Source organism: Neurospora tetrasperma (assembly GCF_000213175.1).
Source record: "Neurospora tetrasperma FGSC 2508 unplaced genomic scaffold NEUTE1scaffold_1, whole genome shotgun sequence".
NCBI classification, from domain to species: Eukaryota; Fungi; Ascomycota; class Sordariomycetes; order Sordariales; family Sordariaceae; genus Neurospora; species Neurospora tetrasperma.
In genome coordinates, this window is record NW_009799099.1 from 4481759 (window position 1) to 4503209 (window position 21451).

Here is a 21451-nt window from a genome sequence, read left to right on the forward strand (position 1 = left end):
ATGGGTTGCGGACCAACCAGAGCGTTTGGTTTGCGGTGCGCGTTGCTCGAGTCTGGCAAACGGGAGGGAAAATTAAAAATTTGGACCCGCATATCGGTGACTACTCGGCAGCGTCAGACAGTCACAGACAGTCAGACGGTTGGGGATCAAAAGGTCGTAGTCTTCCGTAGCTGCTCCGTACACTGGTGCCCGCTCCTGAGCTCCGGATCTCCTCAAAAGCCAATCCCTCTCTCTTCCCATCTGACCTTTCTTCTTCTCTCCCGTCCTTCTTTCCTTCCCTCCCCATCAAATCCCATTACCCCCAAGCACTCCATCACAATGGCCGCCCGCAACTGCACCAAGGCTCTCCGCCCCCTGGCCCGCCAATTGGCCACTCCCGCCGTCCAGCGCCGCACCTTCGTGGCTGCTGCCAGCGCTGTCCGCGCCTCCGTTGCCGTCAAGGCCGTTGCCGCTCCCGCCCGCCAGCAGGTCCGCGGTGTCAAGACCATGGACTTCGCCGGCCACAAGGAGGAGGTTCACGGTGAGTCCAGATCCAGATCCACTTAGTCGGCAGCCATTGGGCCGAAATAACAAACAGAACTGTTTACTGACGAGCTGTCCCTACACACAGAGCGCGCTGACTGGCCCGCTGAGAAGCTCCTTGTGAGTCATTGCCATCTCAATTACACAAGTTCACCGAGCTGCCCGCAGAAACACGTGCCCGTAGCTCCAAGCCCAGCCCTCTAGCCCAGCTATGAGCTTTCCCCGACCATGGATCATCCCAAGGGTCTGGGCGGGGCATGGCGGGGCGTGAGCAGTTCAAGCTTCACTCACAAGCTCAATTGAGTCGTTGAACTCGCATGAACTCCCATACTGACCCTTTCTCTTTTTTTCAGGACTACTTCAAGAACGACACCCTCGCTCTCATCGGCTACGGCTCTCAGGGTCACGGCCAGGGTCTTAACCTCCGTGACAACGGCCTCAACGTCATCGTCGGTGTCCGCAAGAACGGCAAGTCCTGGGAGGACGCCATCCAGGATGGCTGGGTTCCCGGCAAGAACCTCTTCGATGTCGATGAGGCCATCTCCCGCGGCACCATCGTCATGAACCTCCTTTCCGATGCCGCTCAGTCCGAGACCTGGCCCCACATCAAGCCCCAGATCACCAAGGGCAAGGTGAGTAACCAAGCTTGTAGCGAAGATGCCATTGGGTCTTGTGGTGGCGCGAGCTAACAAACATCTCCAACAGACCCTCTACTTCTCCCACGGTTTCTCCCCCGTCTTCAAGGATCTCACCAAGGTCGAGGTCCCCACCGACGTTGACGTCATCCTCGTCGCCCCCAAGGGCTCCGGCCGTACCGTCCGCTCCCTCTTCCGTGAGGGCCGTGGCATCAACTCCTCTTTCGCTGTCTACCAGGACGTTACCGGCAAGGCTAAGGAGAAGGCCGTCGCTCTCGGTGTCGCCGTCGGCTCCGGCTACCTCTACGAGACCACCTTCGAGAAGGAGGTCTACTCTGACCTCTACGGTGAGCGTGGCTGCCTGATGGGTGGTATCCACGGCATGTTCCTCGCCCAGTACGAGGTCCTCCGCGAGCGCGGCCACTCCCCCAGCGAGGCTTTCAACGAGACCGTTGAGGAGGCTACCCAGTCCCTCTACCCCCTCATTGGTGCCCACGGCATGGACTGGATGTTCGACGCCTGCTCCACCACCGCCCGCCGTGGTGCTATCGACTGGACTCCCAAGTTCAAGGACGCCCTTAAGCCCGTCTTCAACAACCTCTACGACTCCGTCAAGAACGGTGACGAGACCAAGCGCTCTCTCGAGTACAACTCTCAGCCCGATTACCGTGAGCGTTACGAGGCTGAGCTCGACGAGATCCGCAACCTCGAGATCTGGCGCGCCGGCAAGGCCGTTCGGTATGTGACCTCGTCTGACCTTTTGCCACAAAGACCCCTGACTAACATTTGTTTCTCTTCTAGCTCCCTCCGTCCCGAGAACCAGAAGTAAACAATTGGCTTTTGATGCTTTTTGGTTGGGTCGTGATTTCTGCTTGCACGAGGGATACACAAATGATACTCCGGTAGTTGGGCAGGTTTGAAAAATAACAGATGCACACAACACGCTGCACAGGCCGCATCATATGACTGGCCGGCCGCTGGAACGGGACGGGATACCTCTGGGAAATATGGGGGATATTAAAAAGCCTTTTCTCCGACGTCTCTTCGATTTGGTTTGTTCTGGGTTCGGTTTGTTCGGATTGTATATAATTATCTTTATGGGGGGCCTCTGCCCGGTGGCATGTCGGTCAATGAACTTTTCTTTTTCTTTCTCTGTTCAATGGCTTGGTCTATGCATTAGTGATCTGATTCTTAGACAGCAGACGAGCTGACATTGACTTCAACTTCTAGTTCCTCTTTATATACGCTCCTCTCCTTTCCCGGTCTATTCCTCACCAAACAACCTCCCCAACGCCGCCAACTCAACATTCCCCCCGCTAAACACCACCCCCAAATCCCACCCTTCCTCCCCCCCTTCCCTCTCCACCATACTCCTAAACTCCTCATTAAATAACGCCACCGCCAACCCCACTACCGCGCTCGGCTCAACAACAACCTTCATCCTCTCATAAACCAGCCTCAGCGCCTTCTTGATCTCCTCCTCGCCCACACTGTACATGCCCGCCACCAGCTTCCGCTCATAGATGATACTCCACGGATACGCCCCCAGAGGAGTCCTCAGCCCGTCGGCAATCGTCAGGGATTTGACGCTCTCGATACGAGTGCCCGAGTAGTAACCCCGACGCCCGTCGTCCGCGCCGGAGAAGGAGGGTTCGGCGCCGAAGACCAGGATTGGACCGGGGGTGGAGGGATCGGAAGGGGAGAGGTCGGAACAGGCGAGAGCGGTGCCGGAGAGGAGACCACCGCCGCCGCAAGGGCTTATTATCGCGTTAAGACGACGGTTGGTGGTGCCGGAGGTGGAGAGAGAGGCGGCGACTTGGCGTTGGAGCTCTAGGGCGGCGGTGCCTTGGCCGAGGATGATGTCTGGGTCTGTTTTGGGTTGAGGCGGGGATGTTAGTTGGTCGGTTCGGTGTTGGGGTGAAGAGGGCCTCGGCAGGGTTTGAAAATACTCTGAAGAGACTCCTAAAGAAAGGACACGTGAGAAGAAAAAGGAGAAAGGACATACGATCATAAGGCGGCACCAGCCTCGCACCCGTCTGCTCAATCACCTCCCTTGTAACTGCTTCACGCTCCGTACTCGTGCTCCCGCTAAAGGTTATGTTGGCGCCGTAATCCTTGGTGGCAGCGATCTTGGGCGGAGGCGAGATGGTCGGCATAACGATGTGCGCCGGGATGCCGTTCTCGCGGGCAGCGAGGGAAAGGGCTTGGGCATGGTTACCTTTTGGTTGTCACGTCAGTTTAGGTCTTCACGTAGCTCTACGTCTTGAACACATCGACAACTCTCATCACATCTCAGACAATCCAGACAATTCAACCTATTTCAAAGCCCCCCAAAACCTCACATCTTCACAATCTCATGTCTCAACAACTGATATCACCTCATCATATCCAGATGAAGAAAAAAAAAAGGCAGAAATTCACAAACCAGAACTATGCGTCACTACTCCGCCCTTCCTCAACCCCTCTAACCCCTCAGTTTGCTTCAACCTCTCCACAGCATGAAACGCTCCTCTAGCCTTGAACGCGCCAATCCGCTGGAAATTCTCGCACTTGAACCAGAACCGAATCTTTGGGTTCGCCGGTCTTTCGGTAGCCTCCCATTCCGTCCCTTGCAGCTCTTCGGGAGTACGAGGGGTGGAAGCAAGTTGGTCGAGAGTGGTATTCGTGAGCACGGGTGTCTCGTGGATGTAGGGCTTTATGAGGGAGTGAGCGGCGAGGACGGAGGCACGGGTAAGGGGAGGGGTGGTGCTGGGGTCGGCCATTTTGTAGGTTGGGGCTTGTCACTTTTTTGTTGATGTTAGTGGAAGGTGATGAGTGTAAGTTGACAACAAGAAGACACTGAATGGGATAGAGAGGGATGAGTAAAGATAAAGGTTCAACTTGGTCTTAGTGCTGACACGAATACGGTTCAAAGGTGATTTCAATAGTCTTTTGTTCTAGAACTCGCTGTCAGCTTCCCGCTCCATTAAAAGTGGGGGCCCCCGAAGGAACGGAGCGGGGGCGGGTCTGGACGGCGGATGTGTGGGGTCACGGCAGGGGATCCCGATGACGGCCGATAAGGAAGATACGGCGTCTAGGTTCCTGTCATCCATCTGTGTAATCGATAAGTGCCGATACGGTATCGAGCAGCTAAACAGTCCGCATCGAGGCCGGAGTCGGAGTGCCTATTCACATAACGGAAGTTGGAAAGTGAAGAAAGATGACCAGGAAAGGCTGTGCCATGGGTTCCTTGTGTGAAAAAGCTGAAGCATAGAAGAGTTCGAGAATACGAGAGGGTGAAGAAGGCCGATAACGGATGAGGTGATCGGATTGCCATGTGGATATTGAGCCCGAAAGGTGCGTATTACATTGCAAGGACCGCCCTGATCCGACCTTGACCAGCTCTGGAGCTTTCTTCTAGTCAAGCGTGTGTACTTACTTCGGCATGTTATCGAGGATAACTCGAACAGGAAGGTCTCCTAGTGTCTCAACTCCAAGATAACGCTTGAGAGATCTATTCAAGTCTGCAATCATGCCGAAATCTGCTGCCACGCCAACAAAGTTCTGTTTTGTATCGGCCCATCACAGCTTGTAACCATCCCAGTCCATCATGAAACTGAAAATCATCTTTCAGTCGATAGGCCAGTGATGCCCATATCATTCATCCTTGAGGCCACATGCCCGAAAATACAAACACTTGTTCATTAACCATATACATCATCTAGTTCCTCGCACAAGGGAACAAACCCCACCCTCCCCTTTACATGCTCATTTGGTTGTAAGAATTGATAAGCTCGTTGAGCTTGTTTCCTTCCATCTTGTAGTCAAGAGGCGCCACGCTCATGACCTGGTATCGAATCCTGCAACAAGCAATGTGTCAGCAACATCCATCTAAACGTGAGAATAACCCCCGATACGTACCTCTGCTGTTCACCAAATGTGTCCATCTTCGCCCTGCACCTAAAGTTCAGCTTGCGGCAGTTGGCCTGCTCAAACTCTGCGGGCAACCGCGTCTCGTCGGTCTCTCGAATCTCCATAAGTTCATCGGCCGACTTGCCCATGATGACCCGCGCCGTGTCGTCGAAGCAGCTAAGCCAAAGTTGACCTGTGTGGTCGTTGACGTTGACGCTCATAATGTAACGGTACTGAGGTCTGTCGTGGTTGATCTGGCACTTCTCGCAGCGCCAGGTACCATCACCCATATCTGTGACCTTCCTGTTACAGCCTTCGCTCCGGCACCCAGGGTAGGCAAAGTTATCCTGCTTGATGAATACAACCGTTGCCTTGAGAGCGAAGTAATCCGGCGCCTCGTTTGTGCCAAGGTTCTCTTCCTTTACTTGTGAGATGGTCTTGGCGTCGTCCTTGCGACCGGTCGCACCACCCAAGGTCTGCATGTTGTTGTGTGTGGCGAAGGTGTTGTTCCTGCCGCTGCTATCATACCAGCCCTTGAGATGATGGGCCTCTGGAATATCCGGATCGATGGCCATGGTGCCAGACGAAAGCAGGGACAAGCTGCGTCCACCGAAATCGCTGACCTTTGTGCCCTTGAAGGCCACAATGGATTCAGGCTGAGCATCAAAGTTCGTGGCCGTCTTACCCCAGATGGTACAACGTACCGAGTACCCAGTGTTGTCAACAAGGGTCAGCTCGCGCTTGTCGTACGGCTTCTGTGTGGTCTTGGATACAATCTGGGTCACCTCTTGGACCTCCTTGAGAACACCAATAATATCGACAGTCGCATCCCTCTCAACATCCTGGAGCTCCTGGATGTTGACAAAGTTGAAGCGTACCTGTGGTACAGATGTCTGGTCTTCGGCCTTTTCGATCACGGTATCCCGCTCAAAGGTGAGCTCGTAGTCATTGGGGAGATTCGACCACTGCTTCTTGGCAAGTTGTACCCTGCAAGGTGTAGAAATGTAGTAAACCTGACCCTCCTGTAGCAAATCATAGAACTGGTCGACTTGGTCGTTGAATCCCGTTGCTCTAATTTCGCCACTCTCGTCAAGAAAGTTGACGCTAAAGAGCTTGCCCTCGCCGCTAGCCTTGTGCCAGGTCTTGATATCGGACTTGGAGGTGACTCTGGCCTTGATGGTCCATTTGTGCGAAAAGGGCGAGAGACCTTCAATAGGATATATCGTGCTTGATCCTTGACCCCCGCTGGCATTACGCGAGGGCATCTGGCGTGGAAACTGTGGTTTCGTGTCTTGGGTAGGTTCGCTCTTGACGCCATAGAAGCCGGTGCTGCCGAGATTGGGGTTCTGCTGTGGTTCTGCACTGCGGGGGCCAAGAGGCTGCGGATCGCCCATCTTTTCGGGGCAGCCAAGGGACTGGATAACTTCGAGATCGAGGACAATCAAGATGCTGGGTTTCAACAGTCAGTATTGTGGATTTCCCGAATTGGCGGAGGGGTAAATAGGCGTACTTTTTGCCCTTGAGACATTGAGCTTGATACTGCTTCAAGCGCACGATGCAGCCGCGTTGCAAGAGGCCATCGTGGACGAGATGGTTTGTTTGCGTGGCCATCATACATTGGACATAGTTCTTGAGGTCGCTCAGCACAATGCGGAACCTCTCCGTGGCGCCCGCGCCCCCATTCTTGGAGTCGAGGGTCTTGATCTGGAGACATTGAAGGATGGGGACGGGGAACTGTTGTTGTGCGCGATCGGGATCATTGAACATGGCGCTATAGCAAGAAGTCAGAGTCTGTCATACTACTGGATGGAAGCACACGTGAAGAAACCTACTCCAGAGCGCCCTGTGTGATTTGACCCGCCATGTTGGGTAATGTTGGCGTCAAGCCCGTGGAGACGTTCTCGATGTTGATTTTGAGGTTGATTTATGCGTGAGTCGTGTTCGAAGATGCAAGGATTGGGCGCAGAAGTCAAGAAGGATCCGACAAGATACGGATGGATCGAGTGTGTTGGACTGATGAAGATGGTGGTCTGGAGGGGAAATTTCACACAAACAATGGACTGCAGCAGCGACGCGTTTGGCAGCGCGTCGAGGAGGGGCAAGAGTTTAATTGCTAGGCATCCACGGTCCGTGCGGAGGGCCCCAGTATGTATAGCGCGTGTAGTTTGCGTTTGCCGGGGAGTGTTGCTGCCAAGCGGTTCTGACAAGCATGGCAGTTGCCCGCCAACCCCATATCTCCACATCAAACCCCACCCGAGAGCTCAACCTTCAGCAAGTTCCAGGGGCTCAACTTCCCTCTTGGCCTCGTTAACTTCTTAAGCTTTTGGAACATGTCATGATTTCTCTGTCAGGTCTTGCAGATAGAACCCTTTTTGCTAATATATTCACACAATCATGTGATGACTGTATATAATAAGGGTATTTTTCTTCCGGTGCTGTAGGAAGACGAAAGGGAAAAGGACCTTGGGTCCCTCAAGGAAATGGAAACCGAAGACGGGGGGTAACCATTCTTGATCAGGAACCCTATCTTGAATCTTTCGGTGTGAATTGTCCCGTCTTGGGCCTGCCCTTTGCATGCCGAACGTACCCCACCTCGTCGTGGTTCCTGGCTGTCTGTGTCGATCCCATCTCCCACCCCCTCCTGACCATCGAGGTACTCTCCTCGTACTGTAGCGCGTGCCTGCCTATGCTAGGACGAATAGAAAATATAAGAAGGAGAAGGCTCGATTGGAAGTTCCCCCGTTGCCTCAGTTAAATCCCATCCATACTTTTGTGTGTTCAGCGTTGGTTTGCCTGCAGGACGGTACACCGCTTCGACGTCCTGACCTTCCTACTTCCTGTCATCTCTGACTTTGCTTTGTTCGCTTGTCTCCTTCTCTTTCCCTATCACTGGATACCTTACTTTCTTGCCAAACATATCCGTCGCTTTACCAAACTCGAGCTCGATAAAGACCTGATCAAAATGGCATCATCTCCCGCCGTTTCCGTTCCCATCATCGACACCCATGTGCACCTCTATCCCCAGTCCGAGGTAGAAACCTACCAGTGGTACGCTGAAGACAATCCTCTCGCCAAGCAGCACTCCATCCAGGAATACCAGACCGCCACCGGTGCGCCTGGCAATCTTCAGGGCTACGTCGCAATCGAGGTCGACCGCAAGAACGACAATGCTAAGGATTGGACTCACCCACTACAAGAGATCGCATGGCTTCGCCGCATCGTAACCGGCCAACCGAAGCCTGGCGAGGGCCACACGGCTGACGATGGCCGTGATTGTCTCGGAATTGTGCCGTGGGCGCCGGTTGTATTGGGCTCTGCAGAGTTGGAAAAGTATCTCGCAGCTGCGGAAAAGGAAGCCGGGCCTGAAACATGGGCCAAGGTGAAGGGTTTCCGCTACTTGCTGCAAGATAAGCCCAACGGAACAGCCCTAAGTGACGATTTTATCGAGGGCCTGAAGCTGCTTGGCAGAAAGAAGTTCGTCTTTGACCTGGGTGTTGACCAGCACAAAAGAGGGAGAATCCAACTGGAGGAGGCGGTAGAAATGATCGACCGTGCACACGAAGGTGTGGACGAGGAGGACAAAGTGGTATTTATCCTGAGTAAGTTTTCACCTTGACACATTCTGCATGAATTGCTTGCTAACTGATGGTTCTCATCTCAGACCACCTTTGCAAGCCAGATCTAACCATCGTCAACGTACAAACGGATCCCTCATACATCGCCTGGCGCACCGCCATGTTTACTCTCAGCAAGTGCGACCGTACCTACATGAAACTGAGCGGCTGCTTCAGCGAGATGCCCGAGTTTTTGAGGGCTCGCCCGGCCGAGGAAATTCTCTCTGCTATCCTACCCTGGCTTGCCGTGGTGATAGCCGCCTTTGGGCCCGAACGCATCATGTTTGGCAGCGACTGGCCGGTGTGTACTCTAGGCCTTGGTGATGAAGCCTGGAAGAAGTGGCGCAGAGTGGTGGAGATGACGTGCCATATGGCTGGCTTGGGACCCGAGGCTCAGACAAGGCTCTGGGCGGAAACAGCGAGGGAAGCGTACAAACTTGATAGTCGTCCGGTCTACAAAGTCGTAGACTTAACGAGAAGCGACGAATAGAGGCGGACCACTGAATATCAGGTTTAGTACCACCACAAACAGGAAGGCTGGCTTCTTCCTTGGTCGAAATTGTGTCATTCTTTCAAACCCCAACGCTTGAAAGGCAATGTCGGATTCATGACTTACATGTGAGGAACGTTATCCTCTCAGAGAAGCGGTGCTTAGAACTCAAAACGAAGGGATATTCTGGAGATATGGACATTTTACGTATATTCATGTTCGGACGCAAATCTTCTTGCGCTTGATTAGCCTTTTGGCATCACGACGAACTTAAACATAATTTAGCGCTTCTGACGACCCAGGATTGGAAGCCTTTTTACATAAATACATGTGTGGGATGCCAAACTCCCCTATACAGCAGGAAACTCGGAAAGTTGAGCGTGACTTCATATCACGACAGCCGATTCCATGCAACCGAATCGATATAGCAGAAAGATGATCTGCCCAACGTGGACAGATTCACGGCGATTAAAGTCGAGTGTCTTACAGCTAGAGACGTGAGACTACAAGCCAATTGCTAACCTTCATGTCTCCTTCCATTAACTTTTGATTGTTGCTCGGTAACCAAGCAGACTACCTCCAAACACCAGGCATGGGTTGATCATCTACCTCTTTCACCCCATCTCTCAACACCATCAAATGGGGCATGTTGTCAAGTGGCTCAATGAGGCGTTCAACAGGCTAGACTCGCAGACGCGAGCCTACACGTTTTTGTTTCTTTTGTCTTTTTTTCTGCTTTACGACGAATAGCTGTATCCTACAGGTTGAATAATTTTGGCATTTTGACTCTGCATGTGTCTCACGAGTTGCCAACGGAGGTACCGGGAGAGATACCTTCTATAACCCAATGATCCCAAAAAGGAGTAGGAGTGTCCAAAATAGACTCCATGCTCTCACTCACCCTTTTTCTAGGTATGCTTCCATAACCCTTCTTGAATGCTTCCATCCTCCTCCCAATGTCGCCGTGTAACACCAGCTTTTCGAGTCTTCAAGTACAAATACAGTCATTTCCGCTGGTCGGGTAGACTTTAAAACCAGGAATTCATCTAGAGGTACCGGGTTTCACCTTCCTACCTATTCATCGCCAGGGTCACTCATGTTTTTAGTGTATGCGGGGTCCAGGGTCTTGAGATCCACCGTTTCACTCATATCCTGTCTTATCCCGGCCTGGGACATCTTTCCCTCTTTCCTGCGAGAAGATGATATCTTGGATCTTCCCGTATCTTACACACTCAACTTGAATCTGATGTCGTACACTCGCGGAGCACACACGCTTCGGCCATGTCACAGCCAGTGAATCAGTAAATCTCTTTGTTTCTCGTGTTAACGTGTGTGGAACCAGCTGATGGCTGTATAAGTGTTTCTAGGAAAGGACACACACGTCGGGACACACTGGGACACACGCTGGCTGGTGCCTGGGTTTGTGATACCTTGGGGGTGGTAGAGGTAGAGTTGGGGGAGTTACACGACATATCAAGTATGCCGTTTGGGAAAAATCTACAAGTTTACACTATCTGCGCTTTTTTGTAATCGTTGGCATAAGATTGTAGTAGCTGGAGAACTGGAGGGCGTGGAGGACTGAATGGCTTGGTGTTATTGATACCAACTGAGATAGAGTTGCATGGCGACTAACTATCTTCTTGTGGGTGTACGTAGAAGTGAGGTGGCAGGCTTCTGGAAATTTCCTGGATGTTGCTGTGTCTTTGCTTTGGGTTGCACGGGATGTAGGTGATTCGAAGGTATCGTGTTTGGATGTCTTGTTTCGTATGTCTATGATCCAGAGTTATTTCAGGCAAAGTCGAACTTGATACTTGTTCACAGGTATCGTGTTACCATTAACTCAACCCGCCGAAAGAATATGCTAGAAAAAACATCAGCACCAATTGGGTCCAAACCAAAGGTTCCTTACTTGCCTACGGCTTGGAGGTATGGTCCAAGCCGTTGCTGTCAACATCGACAATCTACCCTATTCTATGATGCAGTTCTCATTGGTATAGTTGCATTGTGTCCAAACAGGCTCACCATTACCTCATCTCTTCCTCCATCCATAGTCACCACCTCTGATCCTATGTTGTCAATCCGTATCTCGGTGCCCTACCCCGTTCACCCGGTCTCCCATCACTGTCAAGTACTGCAGTCCGTCCGCTTGAGATCCGTTCGCTCGCCCGTCCGTCGGATCATCCGAACTTGTTGGTTGGCTCAAGGGACGTTCGAAGGGCAGCGAAAATAGTGGAATAAGTGCACCGCCTACCGGCCCAAGGGTTCGGGGTTTGCAGTGCATGACATGAACGTAGAGTGGATATTGACAGAGGGCAGGGCAGGTGCAGAAAGTGGATTTCTAGGGGACCAGCGGATCCCCTTTTAAGGCGCCTCGGCGCTTTGTGGGGGTCAACGACGGACCACCCCCCCGGATGTGTTTGCCACCGGGCCATCGGTACGGGGTCCACGGGCTTTCTATATTTGGAAATGTAGCGAGCGGGTACATAAGTGGACGATTAGACGACAGGTCTCAAACTGATCTGCTGTATCTGCTTGTTTCGAGACATCCTGATTTCTCCGAGAGCAAGGTTCACAGTACACTAGCGAAAGGACTAGATCGACGAAGGGGCAGTTCGTATTGCGAGCAAGCGAGCAAGATTGCGTATACTACGCGAATCTCGAATCGATCTGCTTGCTGAAACCGAAGTGACGCTGTTTTGGCTTTGTGGATGTTCGGTGTCTGTTGGAAACAAGAAAAAAAGAAAAAGGTTGGGTCGGTGGGGTTGTGGTAGTGTTCTGGATGTTTATAGCAATAGACCAATCGTTTTTTGAAGGTAATGTTTGTGATCATGACTGTGGTGGGCCCTTGTTTGGCAACCCAAAACAAAGCGAGATGGAGTGATAGAAGACATATGGTTAGTCGTTGTTAGTGCTGATAATATAGAGCACCAATCGTCAAAGGCTGAGATATTGGTTTTGTGATAAAGAGTCTTCTGGTTTAGACGGCTGAAAACCGATACATGAGGTCTTTGACATGTCATTGGGGTGCTGCCGATGTTGTTGGTCTTGGTCGCCCAATGAAATTGTCAGTGACGACAACTGGTGGAAACGATCAGTCAATTCTGATGCAGTATTGCAGGCTTTTTTATTGGAGACGACAGAGGGTGGAAAAGACGATCACCTATGGTTCTGGCGTCATATCCGAGTGACGCGTTAATCTTTGTTGCCGGGGAAACCAAAACATCATGTCATCTCATCAAATCGCCTGGGGCTGAAGAATTCGAACTGAGGTATGTTTGTAGCATTAAACTAAAAGCACAGCTTGTATGTGTCCGCCATGAAGGACCATTATCCTCGCGAGAGTTTTTGTGTGTGATGTAATAAGGATGTTTTGTAACCGAAGAACCAAAGATGACGAAGGCCATTCCTCAACCATTTTGTGCCTGCCCATTCCCATCACTCTATTACATTCCCGCCGTGACTCCGAGTGATTTTGTGTTGACCATGTACCGAGGAAAAAAAGAAAGGGGAAAAAAAATAAAAAGGACAACAAGGTTCTCTCGCTGAGAAGCTTTCAACCTTGACGAAATAAGAATGCTTGCTTGCTGTGCGACGAAGACGGCGATGAAGTGTTACAGTTGTATGTGTACAAAAGCCTCCCGATTACGGCCTATGCGGCCCCCCTTTGAAATGAGATAAGCTCGGGCGCTCGACCTGCGAACCAAGGAAAGAACAGCCAGAGCTGACCTAACGGCGAACGGGCGATGGCCAATGATGTTCCCGGAAGCTAACCGGGCTTGGAGGAGGAGGAGCTGGCACAGAGTAGTCATTCTCTTGGATGGTGTGACTTGGTGTTGACGGCTGGCTGTTCTTGCTGAAGGAAGCGTTGACACTGGCGAAGAGGTCTTGCGAGGTCATGACGCCGAGATTCGGGCGAGGAGCCGAGATAGGAGTAGGCTGAGCGATTTGGGAAGTCATTGTCAAGGAAATCTGACCGGAGTTAGCCAAGTTATCTGTGTGAGGGAAGCAGTCAGAGTGAAGCTTACGGTACGCTCAAGTTTTGTAGAAGTCTTTGAAATTGTAGACGGTGTCTGGGAAGATATGTCTCGAGAACGGGGAGGTGATGGAGCCCAAGCCGAGTTTTAATAGCTGAACAAGTCGAGGACAGACAAAAAGTCAAGGCGAGTCTGGTGATGCCTATGTTTGATGGTTGTAATCTGGCTCGAGATTGTCAAGTCGGATGGAATTCGTGGCTCGTTTTATGATGATTGTAGTACGGAGAGTCCGACAAGCAAACGATGTGGTCTTTTCAAGTGGCCGGTGCCGTGAACGAGGAGAGAGGGGAAGTTCGAAGGGAGAAAGTTGAGACCAACTGATTCTTTTATGGTCCAGTTGGGTCCGGGCCAGAGAAGGTGTGGAACTTGCCGTTGGGGAAAGAGATGGCAGGTTTGATGGAGGGAAGGAGAGATGGGGACGGTCAGGTCAGGTAGGACAGTGAGGATTGGACTGGGGACTGGGCCGGGGGTGTGGGGGAGAGCAAATCTGGGGAAGGACGGGAGGTTCAAGGTACCTCTACGTGTAAGTCACCACTTTGAAAGGTGTCTTATTAGCTGGGGCGGCATGAATGGCCACAATAAGAAAGGTTCTTCAACAGCAAAATGGACGAACCAAACCGTCCAAGAGACATGCACGGGAGTAGACATTGAGAAAAAGCAAACTGATAGGGGCCTTTTCGGGCACTTTGAGCACTCCTCCCTGCGTAACAATGTCTACGAATGGTACCAGCATATACAAGAAAAGTTTCGACATGTATCCATCGCCTGGTGGTGGCATGCACAAGGTGAATACCAGGTGTTTGACCGATGGGCGATGCGATCGATGGCGGGTTCACCTGGCAGTGACAGGCTGGCAGGAATGCTGGTGCCGGGGCGCAGTAACATGAGTGTACAATATATGATAGCATCGACTACGCGGCATCGGGTAAGGGATGTCGACATCCACCTAACCGACTGACAAGGCCGTCCCTGGTTGAGCTCATCATGGTTCTAATTCATCTTGAATCCTGACAGCACGGTCCCGGTCCCGGTCCCGGGGCACGACCCAGACAAGCACAGACTCGCCAGAGCTTCGGTAGAAACATTTGCTCTCTGACCATCAAAGGCGCAAAAAAAAAGACGAGACAGCAATCTGAACGGACAGGACAGTTGGCACCACAGCTGAGGGAGCACGGCGGGACCTGGCTGGCATTGGTTGATCGCTGGAGTCGCGCGAGACCGACGCATCTGATCAGTCGTGGATTTGCAGCTCAGGAATGACCAGAAAGATAAACAGGATGAAGTGTGGACTGGGAAGTGGCGGGCGACTGGATGCGAAAAGAGAAGTTGGCCATGGCAGCAGCGGGTTGGGGTTGGGGTTGGGCCCAGACTGTTATCCGAACCAAGTTGGGGGGTTTCCCGTGGGGCTCCCATGTTTCCACTTTTCGTGCATCCTTTTAGGGGTGGCCTAACCCGCTGTTAGCCAGGTACGTACAGCCCGTGGCTCACCTGAGCTCTTTTGCGAGGTGCAGCCCACTCTAACCTGAACAACAACTTCACCCCAACGACGCACAAGACTCTCCCATCAGCTCCCGCCTTGATAACACGGTTTGTACCCTCCCACGGCTCAACACGCCCAGATTCCAAGGTCGCACAGTTACCAGAAAAAAGAGACATCTATCCTGCCATTGGATCCGTCCTTTAAAGACCAGTCTCACGTCACGATGGCTGCCTTCGGAACCCAGTTTTCCATTAGAGATTTGGGGTTGCGGCGCCGTCCACTTATCGCTCCTTCTGGCCCGGACGGCGCTGTATGAGCATCCTTGATCACATTATGAACAGCCCTTCCCACACCGCCAGGGCAATACTAGACGGATGCTTTGATGTCTGTGCTGTCGCTACCAGTCCCGCAGTGTCTAACTAGGCACTATTCCGTATTGCCATCTGGCAAGGTGGCCGTCCACAATTCAGGATTGTCTTCCGCTGCTTGACCCTCCAAATGTTTGCGACAACGGACGGGAAGGACAGGTACTTCCGTGTAGCCAAGTGGCTGTTGGAGTGCTTCATGGAGAAACGAAAGTCGGGATACCCTTTAACTTCAGGACCACCATCCTCCCTTTGTCCACCATGAGCATCAACGTCACCGGTGTTTGACCATATCCCTATCTTAGTTCTGACCGGTGGCTGATTCCGTTCCACGAAACCTTCTGGAACTCGAATCTTCGCATAAAGTGGTGTCAAGGTAACCTCATCAGTGCCATCAAACCACAGCTCAGGTACCGTTTCCCCTGGAAGCCATGCGATATCTCCATGGAAGGGCTCCTGCAGCCGTTACGCCTAACGACCGACTGCAACCCTCATACTAACACTCGTTCGGCTGTCGGGACTCCTTTCCGGCACCCTACCGTTCATTTTCCTCCTTTTCCTTATATTACCCCGGATTTTCCGCCGACTTGGGATGGACGCCAAGGATTTTCGAAGGATGTCGAAACGAGGTTAATCTATTTCTGCACCATGCTAGTCTAGGTGCCCGGATCTTCCTATCAAACCCTGGACTACACGTGTTGACGGGACCGACGGCCAAGCACCTTGTCAGGTTGGCAGGGCAAGCAAATAATGCCCCGACAATCATCTATCTTGTCAGAGCAGCCGGTCTTGCCGCCGTGCCTGTTTGCGCTCAAGATCCGACGTCAGTCTCAACTTGCGGTGTGCTGAGGCTCTACGTAAGCAACGAAGATCTAGAAATGATCAGGTATTCGACAGAAAACGAGATCTCGATCTTTGCCGGCCAGGCGTCTGCTAAGCGTCGAACTACCGGCTGCCTCTTAGACTGTTGTGCCAAGTGGTATGGCTATCCATTGCAAGCTTCTCAGGCTCTGTGTACATCAACATTTCATCCAAAATTACTCGGACCTTGCTGATTGTCATCTCCAGCTATTCCTGGTTCACTTCATCGGAAGGTTTGACGGAAGCAGGAATTTTACGGAGTTTGACAGCAAACAGTTGTGGGTGTGGTGACAGCCATAGCTCATTTAGGCAGTCCCGGCATTTACACCTTTGTCAAAATAGTCTCATTGTATCCTTTTTTGGACACTAAATATACAACATCTCCAAATCGGCTGATCGCGTCAACCTAGCTCAAGCGATCATGACTCACCTACAGCTCCTCCAAGAAAGAATAATGGCCAATACAGTACACTTTACATATACTCGTACGCCCTTTCTAGTTATACGTTCCACTCGTATCTCACCGTCACGCAAAATCTTCCCCGCGTGCGCCGAGCCTGTAACGCCATGGGCCATGCTTGCTATCATCCGCCCACCAGTGCGGTTGGTTACTAAACCACGGACCAGCTGCACGAGAACCGTCTCTCACATTTCCCAAGCTATCCACAAGTACAACCAAGTAACTTCCAAACGCGCGTAACCGCTAATCTTCTCATCTCCGCACCTTTGTGTCTTTGACCTCACAGTTCGGCGCGGCGCGGCGCGGTACAGTGCGGCTGGTGCCAGGCAAGAATAGCTCCCTAGCAGGGGGAGGGAGGGAGGCAGTCTCAGATCAAAGGTTCTAATCAACAGCATTCCAAAACATTGAGCCGAACCTGGCAGGCTGGCAGGCAGACCAGCTCCAACCAAGTTCGGTTGTCCTGACGGTTGTTTCACTTGCAAAGTGTTCCATTAGGTGAAACTCACCGGCGCTGGGAATATTCGCCGGGGAACACCCACTCATCGTGGTACATCATCGTGGTACATCACCGGGGGACACTTATCGGGGGACACTTACCGGGGAACACTTACCGGGGAACACTTATCGGGGTTGGATTCCCAAGTCATGATTCAGAATAGACGTCGGGAAGGACAAAAATAGACAGCTGTGTAAGCATGCCCTGGGTTGAATCAGGGGGGGGACTGAATTGCAAACTCGAGCTTGAGCTTGAGCTTGACATTGAGCCTTCACCTTGACTTGTCGACTGTGTACGTATCTATGTTTACAGTCAAAACATGGAGCGAGGAAAGGGAGTTTGCGTAGGAAAAGTAACGTTACCGGGGCCTCAGCGCGATACTCTATCGAATGAAGACTTCATCCAGACACCCACAACCTCCCATAATCTTGCGTTCTAGAAGACATATTGCAAACAACTCGTCCAACGGATGTGCATTGGCGGTAGAAAGGATACATTCTTTAAAGCCGGACTGTATACCTTCAAGGCATTGGAGTCTTATCATCATGGACTGAACATAGACAGAGATGGGATAGACGAGAGAGGGTAAAGTTAGTATCCACAGCTCATGGAATGCTACCTCTACCAGATAACTAACATGAAGAAGGCATCACATACGACACTCCCCTCCGCTGTATCGTTCCTTCCCCGACCATGGCCAGTCGAAGGACGCCCCTGCCTAGGCGCTTGAGGAAATATTATACGATTAGAAGGAGTCACCACCCAAGACTGAAAGATACCGTAATACAAGGCAAATGGAGTGAAAATCATACATTCGGTTGTGTATGAAGACAATTCGACATTGCTTAAAACCGGTATGCCTGTGCGCTTGTACGCACGATTGATAGACAGACTGTATGCGAATGTGATGTAAATCTAGAGATACAAAGATGTAGATGTGGTTGTTCGCATATGCAACAGAAACGGCAATGCCTCCGCCAGCTCCATACACCCAAATACCGAAAAGCATAATCACATGCGAATGCCACATGCTCGATCCCATCATCATCATCACCACACATCAAACAACCAACGTCAGACAACATCCCATCCTTTTCAGGGTCATAACCAGGTGTGTTGAAATAAAAGAAGATCTCCATTCGCTATACAGATCTGGGGTATATATAAATGCGATTGCGCAGCGCCCAAGCCACTCGTCAACAGATTTCTGGATGATGTTCTTCACACCACCGCAAGACCGCGCTCGTCATTCCTTGTATCCAACATAGTTGTCCCGTTTTGGCTTCGAGAAGAAAAAAGTTGCGCGCCCGAAGCAACATCTATCATCTTAGCACAACCCTTTTCGCCTAGACCGGCCAGATGCCACAAGCTCACGACAAAGGCAGACTGATCGAGTCAACTCAGCGGAGGTAAGGCGAGGTTAGGATGGGCGTTTGAGTTGGGGGCAAGTGATGGCCTTTTCTTCGATTGTCCGCAGTCCGCACACTCTTCCCTCATCGGTACTGTCGATCCCAGGTGTCGTCGCGCGCTACTTTCTTGTTCTTTCCTGTGTCCACATCATTGTCGGTTCGGTTCGTCCATGGCATTCGGTCCTCGGCCCCGTCCCCTTCCACTTAGCCCCCCATCTGAGCCATACCCCGTTTACCACCACGGGATCGCCACTTCATACACCCTTCCTATTTGACAATCTACCGTCATACAACAAATAACCTTTGAAGGCATGCTTATAGCTTGGCGGCCTCAGCAAGAGTGCCGACCTTGAGCTTGGTGCCGTACTTCTCCAGAACGCTCTTGCCGTGGTACTTCCAGAAGGATTTGGTAGCGTCCTTGCCGGCCATGCGCTTGAGGATCTTGGCGCCGCCGGGGTGGTCGTCGAGGAAGTCTATATTCCATATCAAGGTTAGTCATCATCGTTTCCTTGTCGTATTGCTTGGCTTCTTAATTTGGTTTGCGTGTTGGTTGTGTTGGTATAGATGATTGCGCCGAGGGGATGGAACAGGAAGCAAGGGAGGGGTTGAGGGAGGTGCAGAGGAGGAGATATGAGAAAGGTGAGAGGACGGGAGGGGAAAAGAAAAAGAGAAAAACATACTGGTGATATCATAAACACCGTCGTCAATGATGATGTACATGGACTTATCGTCCTTGTGCTCGGCCACCTGGCTCTTCGTGAAGGTCTGAGACATCTTGGTGGTTTGGCGTGGTCGTGTGAGGGTAGGAACTTGGGAATAGATTGGGGATTTGCGACAACGAAGTGAAAGATGAGATGAGGAGTATGCAAGTCGCGTATATGCAAGCGCGGTAGACGACGGACGGGTAGAAGTGTCAAGGCAGAAGTTGTGGAGAGAACAAGTTGCGGGGGGAGGTTGATGATTGTCAATTGACAGACGCCGAGTGGTGCAAGCACAAGTCCATGTCGCGTGGACGTGGAGAAAGCATTGTACCTCGGTTCGGCTCACGTCGCCCGATGCGCCGCTAAACTGAAACGGGATGCACGCGGCAGGGGTTGGCTGTCACTGTTTCTGGTTTGATGTTTTGTGAGATGTTGGTTTCCTCGCAAACGTCATTCCGACTCCGATGAGATTGATTGAAGGTCTAGAGTCGTCGACCGTCGACCGGCATCGGCAGAAAGAGACCGAGATATCGGGACGAGGAGTTCGGGAGGGAACAGTCTGATCAACAGTGTCTTCATAACAACTAATTCTATTTCCAGATTTCTGTCCGTCTTCCCCTAACCAGAACCGAAACGCCATGCGAATGCTAAACACATCCGGTACGAGCCAGATGTGAATCGAAAACAGAAAGGCAACCAGCCACCGACATATACGGTTATAACGTGATTCTTAAACCAGTGTCCAGAAAGCAGCCCATATGAAACCCAGAGTCAGAGGCACCTTCAACATGGCCTCGATTCTCTGAGCCGAGCTGGCCGCCACGCCACAGCACTTCCTGTTGTACGTCACATTGTTGACTCTCGCCGCCGCCTCAAACACGCTTCCGGGAGGGTCTCCCATATTGTAGTAATCCACGTTGAGCACGTTGGGCGGGCGGCCCCAATCCGACCGACAGTTGTTTGCCGCCAATCCCAAACTTCCAAAGCCCTCCGCGCTGTTCGTCTCGTTGATCCGACTCAGGTCCGGCACACTGAGGACGTTTCCAAGCAGGTTAGCCTCCCCGTTCAGATTGTGGTTCATCAGATACAGCCTATTCTTGGCCTGGTCGGCCGGCAAGTCGGGCGGTCGCTGGACGACACATGGGAAGTTTCGGTCGACCGGATCGAACGGAGTCTCCCACATCTGGGTGAACTCGTCCAGAAGCCACGGATAGGCTGTCTGGTTGGCCATGTAGTCCATAAACATGACCACGCGCTGACCAGTCAGGATCATGTGTGACAGGGTCGGCCAGTCGTTGAGTGTCATGGGAATAACAGGCGGGGTGTAGATGTAGCGGAGGATGCCCGTCTTCTCGATATGGGGAACGTAGAAGTCGGGCGTTGAGTAGTTGCCGTTACCAAGCAAAATGGTTACGACGTCATAGGGGTGGGCCACGACCCAGTCCTTCACGGTGGTGAGCCATTCGGTGATGGGACCGGCATCAAAAAGATCGCATGTGGTGTGACAGAAGTGTGGCACGGTATCGTTTTTAGCCCACTGAATCTGGGCTTGGAGGAAACGGACGCCATCATTGAGCTGATCGACGACGCCGAGCTGTTGGTTCGCGGCAGCGGAATTCGCCCTGACAAAGGGACTGTTGTGGCAACCGACCTCGGTGATGTTGCTGTACTTGCGGTCGCAAAATTCGGGATAGTTATTGCACGGCCGTGTGTTCGTAGGTACGGGCTGCGCAGATTCTGTGCTCGACGCAGTCGCGTTGGAGGTCGACGTCGAGTGCGAGTTGGTGCCCGTCAGGTAGCTCAGCGTTGCGCTGGAAGTCTCGGAAGCCGATTCTGAAGAGAGCGCGGTATCGGTGGCGTTTTCCGAAACCGAAGCGAGGATGGATGATGCTGTGTCTGTAGTCGTCCCAAGCGTGATGCGTGTGGTGTAAGTTTGATATAGATTGGTTGGTATCGATGAGGTCGTGTGTTCAGCCTTTGTGCCCGTCAACATGGTCACCTCTTCGCCGTTGACTGTGGTTATGGCCTGGCCATGGGCGAGGCTAGTGCCCACGGAAAGCACGCCGAGCAGGCAGCCCAGACGCCGTGTAAGGGAAGTCATGGTGAACTGTGTGTCCACCCAAGCAAGCTGGCCTGAAGAGCTCTGGGTAAATATCCAAACAACACAAGTTGTAGGAGGGGAGGGGGGGACGGGAACCAGAAAGCTTCCACTTGTTCTAGGAGAGCATCAAATGCCGGACAGGGAGACGGAGAGATGGGTTAAGGTTTGGTTGGGGTTAACGAGAGGATAAGAACAGATGACGACTAGATAGAATCAACCAACAAGTTCATCAACCTCCCAGCCTTGAAGCTTCAAGTTGAATCGATGGATCATTGGCCCCAACTTCTGCCAGCTGAATATGAACAGGGAGCCAAGTGAAAGTGCTGGGACGGGCGCGTCTGGATCATGCTGTCACGGTAAGGTAGTGAAGGGCGCTTCATGTTCCGACCCCC

The 21451-nt window shown here is 52.0% G+C and overlaps 7 protein-coding genes across 7 annotated transcripts; 2 read left to right on the forward strand and 5 right to left on the reverse strand.

The window, feature by feature from the left end:
- Window positions 1–278: 278 nt before the first annotated feature.
- Window positions 279–2495, forward strand: NEUTE1DRAFT_77239 (ketol-acid reductoisomerase; the record flags this gene model as incomplete). The annotated part of the gene is made up of 5 exons (XM_009850095.1): window positions 279–520; window positions 611–642; window positions 876–1154; window positions 1228–1895; window positions 1959–2495. The coding sequence occupies 5 exons, from the start codon at window positions 319–321 to the stop codon at window positions 1984–1986; spliced, it is 1209 nt and encodes a 402-aa protein (XP_009848397.1).
- On the reverse strand, window positions 2422–3919 carry NEUTE1DRAFT_98440 (uncharacterized protein; the record flags this gene model as incomplete). Its single annotated transcript, XM_009850096.1, has 3 exons — window positions 2422–3026; window positions 3163–3375; window positions 3583–3919. 3 exons carry the CDS (start codon window positions 3917–3919, stop codon window positions 2422–2424), a joined length of 1155 nt encoding a protein of 384 aa, XP_009848398.1.
- Window positions 3920–4469: 550 nt separating this feature from the next.
- On the reverse strand, window positions 4470–7026 carry NEUTE1DRAFT_144541 (uncharacterized protein; the record flags this gene model as incomplete). Its single annotated transcript, XM_009850097.1, has 4 exons — window positions 4470–4996; window positions 5058–6497; window positions 6559–6819; window positions 6881–7026. 4 exons carry the CDS (start codon window positions 6910–6912, stop codon window positions 4897–4899), a joined length of 1833 nt encoding a protein of 610 aa, XP_009848399.1.
- A 642-nt stretch (window positions 7027–7668) lies between these two features.
- Window positions 7669–9513, forward strand: NEUTE1DRAFT_120316 (uncharacterized protein; the record flags this gene model as incomplete). Its single annotated transcript, XM_009850098.1, has 2 exons — window positions 7669–8647; window positions 8710–9513. The coding sequence occupies 2 exons, from the start codon at window positions 8011–8013 to the stop codon at window positions 9150–9152; spliced, it is 1080 nt and encodes a 359-aa protein (XP_009848400.1).
- Window positions 9514–12878: 3365 nt separating this feature from the next.
- Window positions 12879–13109, reverse strand: NEUTE1DRAFT_37633 (uncharacterized protein; the record flags this gene model as incomplete). The annotated part of the gene is made up of 1 exon (XM_009848896.1): window positions 12879–13109. One exon carries the CDS (start codon window positions 13107–13109, stop codon window positions 12879–12881), a length of 231 nt encoding a protein of 76 aa, XP_009847198.1.
- A 4776-nt stretch (window positions 13110–17885) lies between these two features.
- NEUTE1DRAFT_77251 (uncharacterized protein) lies at window positions 17886–19165 on the reverse strand (the record flags this gene model as incomplete). Its single annotated transcript, XM_009850099.1, has 2 exons — window positions 17886–18730; window positions 18938–19165. 2 exons carry the CDS (start codon window positions 19029–19031, stop codon window positions 18573–18575), a joined length of 252 nt encoding a protein of 83 aa, XP_009848401.1.
- Window positions 19166–19382: 217 nt separating this feature from the next.
- NEUTE1DRAFT_77255 (uncharacterized protein) lies at window positions 19383–21187 on the reverse strand (the record flags this gene model as incomplete). Its single annotated transcript, XM_009850100.1, has 1 exon — window positions 19383–21187. The coding sequence occupies one exon, from the start codon at window positions 21057–21059 to the stop codon at window positions 19689–19691; it is 1371 nt and encodes a 456-aa protein (XP_009848402.1).
- Between the last annotated feature and the right edge of the window lie 264 nt (window positions 21188–21451).